The sequence below is a fragment of the Cyprinodon variegatus genome, unplaced genomic scaffold (assembly GCF_000732505.1).
Source record: "Cyprinodon variegatus isolate N-32 unplaced genomic scaffold, C_variegatus-1.0 Scaffold1228, whole genome shotgun sequence".
Lineage (NCBI taxonomy): Eukaryota > Metazoa > Chordata > Actinopteri > Cyprinodontiformes > Cyprinodontidae > Cyprinodon > Cyprinodon variegatus.
Window position 1 is genome coordinate 84,524 of NW_015151681.1, and position 7,058 is coordinate 91,581.

General features: G+C 39.3%; 1 protein-coding gene across 1 annotated transcript in view; it reads left to right on the forward strand.

The window, feature by feature from the left end:
- Nucleotides 1-7,058, forward strand: part of LOC107102270 (whirlin-like) — a 75,866-nt gene that overhangs the window by 40,801 nt on the left and 28,007 nt on the right. Inside the window, exon 4 of the mRNA XM_015401505.1 lies at nucleotides 1,639-1,764. Coding sequence (XP_015256991.1) covers nucleotides 1,639-1,764 — 126 coding nt within the window. The remainder of the gene's footprint in view (nucleotides 1-1,638; nucleotides 1,765-7,058) is intronic.

A 7,058-nucleotide genomic window follows, 5' to 3' on the forward strand; every position in this document is an offset into this window, starting at 1 on the left:
AATCTGACGGTTCAGCAGAACTTTGATTGTGTGAGTTTGGCAACTGTATTAAAAAGAAATCTGGATTATTCCCATTCTCCTCTATTAACGGATAGAAATATGTTCTAGTTCTACAAAGGGTCATTTTATACAGCAGTAGACTGTTTTGGCAGACATGATAGGATTCCAGTAGGCATGCAGAGCACCATTTCCTTTCCCGTTTCCTATTATTTAGCTTCAAAGTACACAGCTCTGTATCAAACCAAGGAGCCAGTCTCCTATTATTACCTTTTTTTTTTCTTAATGGGTCTACATTGTCTATGCAGAAAGCTGGTGACTCCTCAACAAAAACATACATTTATAAAGGAGAATAGATCAAATGCTTTCCTTCAGCATTATTGTTCAGTGATACAGAGGTGATAAAAATCGGAATGGATTCTTTGAAACTCTTAATGTATTTTCTGACAATAATCAGCTGAAGTGAAAACTTATTTTGGGGAGGATAACTCTGTTAAAGTGGTTGTGAACTAAAAAGTGGACAGATAGGACAGGGTTGTGAGGAAATACGGTTATTTCTTCACAGTCAATGCCATATGTCGGCAAAAGGTCCAAAGTATGAAGATCAGAATGCATGGGACAGTGAACATTTTGAACAAAGCCAATCAAGTTTAACATAGCATTCAAGACAATAGCATTTCTAGGTTGTTGCTACTCCTCACCAAACATTGCTGGGCAGATAGAATTTCTTTTTGCAGCCAGGTTTCTTTAAGATGGTATAGACGAATTTGCTTATCACAGATGAAGTCATTATATAATAACCTTTTGAAAGAGAGAGATCTTATGTTAAATACACCACATTTAAATGTTTTAACAGTTCTCTCAATTGAAGTCATTTCAATCTTAATTAGACAATCCTGATTTTCTTTTTTGGATTATTTTGATTTTGGTTATGTCTGGATGGGGTAATGGGTGGGTATCCGTAGAGAAAGCTGCAAAGAGGTGTGATGACTACGACTCTGCTTCCTGGTCTCCACCCTGGGGCTGTCAGGGTAATGGAGGACAACAAAATCTGGACAGATTCTCACAGAAATCACTGAGTCAACCGCGTGCGGTCTGAACATGAGGACGATGAGCTTTATAGCTTCCTCAGCTAAGAGTTGGCTGAAGGGCTGGCTTCATAAAAAACATTGGAGTACTTTAACAGTTCAGCCATATCTTAATGAATGAATTATATATTTTAGCTTTACATGGCTACATTTGCACCCTCTTAAAGTTCATTTTGTGTCTGAGATAAAATATTTTATGAAGATAATCACACTTTTGGCTCCCCTTTTAGCCATTACTGCTTAGCCTGAATGAATAACTTGATAGTTAATATTTCAGAGGGATGCTATACTTCCCTCTGTAGCTGCCTTAGTAGACTTCTTCTGATTTAAAATAGCACTGAAAGGGAAATATTGAGAAATACAGCAATGTTTATAATTTATTATTTGGTCCTTTAACTTGTTCAATTTAACATTTTTGTCAAAACTAATCATTCCCTGTTTATGGGAGAAATAAACTCTAAAATTGTCCCACATCAAAAACTGCCTCACACTGATTATTAGTTAGCTGGTTAATCTATGGACAACACTGAGAAGGCTGATATCTTCACCACAGGTCAACCTTAACATGGACGATGGTCGTTCTCTGGGTCTGATGATACGAGGAGGGGCTGAGTACGGACTGGGAATCTACATCACAGGAGTGGACCCTGGATCTGCTGCACATGCTGGTGAACTAAAGGTACAGTTTACTCATTTTATACCCAATAGATAACATATTTTTAGAGATCAAATACAAAGGAAATGTAATTTTTTTGAAGGGTCGCAGAGATTTGCAGTAATCTCATGCAAAACAGTAACTTTTACTAAAGTCTTAGTATATCTCTGAGAAACATCCTACGTCAGTAGATTTGTCTAAGAGGATATCTGATCAGACATCAGTTCAGTTTAGAACTGTAAAAACCTGCAAGATAAGGTCCTTGCTTGAACCCCAGTCCACAGTATTTCTATACAGAGTGTTCACATTTTCCCTGTGCATGCATATGTTCTAGCTGGGTACTCTGGCTTCATCCCAGCTCAGAGAGTCATGCAGCTTTAACCCATTCAGCCAGGAAAGTTGTAAAACCAAATTCCATTCAACCTGATTGTTTGTGACAAATTACTTCATTTTGGGGAAGGTGGCCTGGCGATTAGAGCAGATTGATCTCTGTGGTATCACTAAGGGTTGGGTTAAATAAAGAACGCAAGTTTCACTTTTAAAGGGGAGCGTCGTTTTTTACATTTGGCCCTTGATTTTACGTTATTACATCATGTTCTACTCACCCATATGAGTCTTGTGTCAGTTAGAGCTGTTCTGACAATATTCGGTTAGGTTATATCCAAGTAACGTCTTCCAATGGGCAACGACTTCAAGGCACAAACTAAACTGTTCATAATTTATCATTTATGGTACGCCAGCATTCATAACATGTAGGCGAATCACTTTCCTCAGACATCCGCGGTTATATTTTATATATTTATATTTTTTTTAAAACAAAGCGGAGTGTGAATGACGTCATCCGTGCGCCGGCTACCATTCATTCATCCTGTCCGCTGAACTGCTGCTAGTTTTACTCACATGCCTGGAAGATGTCTAGTGCTGCTACCACAGATGATCTCGCTCTCCAAATGGAACTGAACGATTCAGATTAGCTAGAATGAGTAGAAGGGGTAGAGCGTAGCCGCCTGTCGCCCGGGCTGCCTCTAACGACTCCAGTTCGCATGCGCGGATGACGTCATACACTCACATATGAATCCTGGCATACCATAAAGAATAAATGATGAACAGTTTAGTTTGTGCCTTGAAGTCGTTGCCCATAGGAAGACGTTACTTGGATATAACCTAACGGAATATCTTCAGAATGGCTCCAAATGACACAAAACTTATATGGATGAGTAGAAAATGATGTTATAACGTAAAATCAAAGGACCAATGTAAAAAAAAAAAGGCATTCCCCTTTAAGTACATTTAGAATAAAGTTGGCTTTCCTTATTTAACCAAAACAGCAGAGGTTGAAAGAGGGAGAAGGTCCGATCAGGTGGCACAGGTCCAGCACAGAGGCACACATCAAAAAACGATGGTTTAGTTTTTCTAAACGCCAATTTGCTTTATTGTAGCCTCTAGGCAGACAGTGAACTATGCATTCATGGGGAATACACCCAAACCCCAAGGGTCCAACTCTGCTGGGATTAGAACCCAGGACTGTCTTGCTGTAAGGCAGCAGCTGGTGTTTTGGATGTAATAAAAGAAGATTTCTGTCTCTGCCTGATGTCACTGATAACATCTGCAAACTTTCTTACACTCATTAACATGAAGTTACTTACCCTGGTGGAGCTTTTAACATCTGGAACTTGTCTTACAGTCATACTAAAACAGATAACATGAATGCTAACCCGGGTTAAATGATATAGTGTGTGCTCTCAGGTCAACTTCTGCCTCAACAAGCAGGCCACTCTCACTGTGCTATTTTCTGTCCCGCCTAAGGCAAGAGAAACAGAAGCAGCCGTCCTACCTGTAAACAATATTTCTTTCATCATGATATCACACTGTGTCCTACATGGAGGGAAAAAAGAAACAGCATGTCAGCTAGTACTTGGGATATTTCAGACTAACTGGAGCACTTAGAAAACTGAACAACTACAGTTGATATTCTGTGAGGAAAACATGGTGACATTTCTGGGTTTTATTGGGGGAAAAAAGTTGAAGAGACGATTGTTTGACAATTGATAAGAGTCGCACTGTGACCTCAAATACTTTTTTATTTTGACATTTGCTATTGGTAAATATCACTAGACTCAGAATTTCTGGGAAATTAACTGATCCATCATCACAGCTCTATATGCATAGACCAAACTGAAATGTCTAGTTCTTATTTATACTCATGTAACATAGTGAAAGCTGGGGTTGGTCATTCATTACTTTAATAGAGTGAAACACTCAGCCATATCCATTAGGAAGGGATATAAATCTCCTCCAAATCCATTCAATTAGAGGTTCTTTTCTGACCTCACAAAAAGAAGCTGATGACAGACTGTAATTACAAAGATGAAAAACTGTAATCAGGGACTGCATTGTTTAAAGCACTTTCACAGTGAGTGAAGAACTTAGCATGTGAAAGTCCGGCTGTCTGGAGGTGGCCTTTTTCCAATAACATGGTGTAAATTAGGAGGTTGATGATCTCTTTATGTTTTTTTATTGAGCACAGATTTGTTATTTTGATGAAAAGCAACAAAACAGTAAATCGCTTCTTTGTAGTGCACAGATAATGTGCGTGTGGCCATTTGCTACCTTGTGGAGACAGTGTAAGCACTGGCGGCTGGTGGAGTTTTCTCCAGGAGGTTTAAAATAAACCAATCAAACGTATATGTAGTAAGGATGGGACGATTTATGAAAACCGTCCGAACCGTTCGGTTCGACTGTCTCGGTTCGGTTCGCGTGTGTTTCGTTCGGTTCATGCGCTGCTCCTTTTTCTCATAGGCGAAGCGTTTACACTCCAGAGCAGAAGGTGGCGGTACTGCGACCAAAGCCAACCACCAGTAGTAAACAAGAAGAAGAAGCGAAGCAGCGTAGCCGGGTGTAGCAGAAAAAATCAGTAGTTGTGGAGAATTGTGTGGGTATGGCGAGTGCTAAAGAACAGGAGTTGGAAGACGCGCCAGCAGCACTTTATAGGTCTGCTGTATGGGACCACTTTGCATTTAGAGTGACCTACGATGACGGCGGAAAGAAAGTTGTGGATAAAAGTGCAACAGTGTGCAAGCATTGTGCAACACGTTTTGTTTATGCTAACAGCAACATGACCAACATGTCATGCTAACCCCGAAATCCCACATACTCCATCAGCGCCCCGCCCCGCTGCGCTCCAGACCGGCTGCTCAAAGCAAAGCCTACAGCCTCCGCTGTGGCTCCTTTCCGCTCCCTTCTGAGTCCCTTGGAGATGGTAGAGAGCATGCGCGAGATGATTAAATTCAAAGCAGAAAAACATACGGAAATGATCCAGGGTTTCCGCGGATCATTTAAAATAATTACAATCCATTATTTTTGGGGGGATTTTTTCATTAATTTCATAAATGTTTATGGGATTTCGGTGTAACAATCAACATATACCGAATCGAACCGAACCGAAAACCGTGACCACGAAACCGTGAATCGAAACGAACCGTGGATTTTGTGAACCGTTACACCCCTAATATGTAGGTATCACACCAGTATATTTACATTAATTCCAACAACAACAAACAACATTGTAAAATATTCTGAAAAGTGCTTTAAATCTGTCCTACCTGTTTTAATCCATGATGGGTCAGATCCTGACATTTGAAAAAGGAGGCAGGGAAAGCAGAATAAAGCATTAGCCTCACTGCATGCAGTAAGCCAAGCCTTGTTGCTAAATAATTCTATAAACCTGTCAATCAGCCACACTTTATAACAGATGACTGTGACGTCAGCACTGCTGCAGGAGGTGGTGTGCAAATAAAGTTGCTTTCGGATGGTCCTATCTGTAGCATTAAAGAGGAGCTACTTTGCATGGTCAACTTTTAATCAGATTCTATGGGCAAAGATTTTTCCGCTCCAGGGCAAAAATATGTCACCCATCCGACAAAATATGAAACAGCTTTACTCATCATTAAAGATTAAAGATTTATCTTTAAAAAATTTTTATATATATTTTGAAATATTTATATTTTATAATTTAATTTTTATTTGTTTTTAATGTCTTAAGGTCATTGGGTGAGTGGGGCGGCCCTCTATTGGTCGGTTGCCACTGAGTGTCCAATTCCCCAGGAATATGCTACATTGTGGGGACATATAAATATGTGTAATGAGGAAAGGTTCTTCCTTCGACTGATGGTTAGGTCAATGAATAAGTTGCGAATTGAGTTAAGGTAACTTAGAGTTAGGTATGTATTGGTACAAAGAAATGGATATAGTAATCTAGTTACTTTTTATTGGAAAAGTAATCTAACTTATTACCTCTCAAATACTGGTAACACCGATCTGTTACTCGCAATCTAATGCAATGATTAACCAAAAGTCAATGAATAAGAGCAACATTTCTTAAGGGCCCTCTTTGCATTGGGAGGAGACTTTTATTGGAGGGATGACGCTTCTTGGCTGATGAGCTGTAATGTGGACAGGTGTTCAGCATGCTTCAAACAGACTGAGAGGTGAGATGACGGCTCAGAGCCACTGATTTAATGACAGCGTTCCTAAAGAAAAGCGATTTCTGAAAAGGCCAAATGTTCCTGTAACTTGCTCATTATGTGCAGAAACAAAGGCTTTATATTGCTCAGTTAAAAGCATCTCTAAATTGAAGGAGCTTCTTACATAACATAATCTCAACACTGACTGACAGCTGACTGCTCACATGCCACTCCCTTCTATCTGTATTATTAATTTTCTTTCTGGAATATGCTATAATAAAGAATCTTTTATTTTTTCATATTGTTTGAAAAACATTGTTTTTCTGTTGCATATGTATTTCATAGCCAGTTAAACGCTTCAACTTTACAAAACTCTTATTTGCTTTATTGTTCTTTTATTATTGAAATAAACCATAATCATAGATGGCTGTTAAAATGCTACATCATGAGGACTGAGTGTTTGGAATAAGGTGCAAATTGAAATTTTGCAATGGTTAAGTATGTACCTCTATGGGTTAGGTTTAGGATAAGGGTCGGGGTAAGGCTATAGCTATCGCTGCGACTGAATGGAAGTCAATGGAAAGTATATATATATATATATATATATATATATGTATATCTGCTCTTGGAATGGGGTTTAGGTTTAGGACTGCTCTGTGCATTGAGTTTAGGTTAGGTTTAAGGTTTGGTATGTGTTGGGAATGGATAGGGTTTGGGTATAGGTCATAGCAGACATGGGCAATGTGGAGTCAACAACAACATCTCCATGTCATGTATTTGTTCTACCCAGCCAATTAACCAGGTGAGTCCAATCTGCACAGGTTAATTCACGGTGAAGATTGGACTCACCTGCTT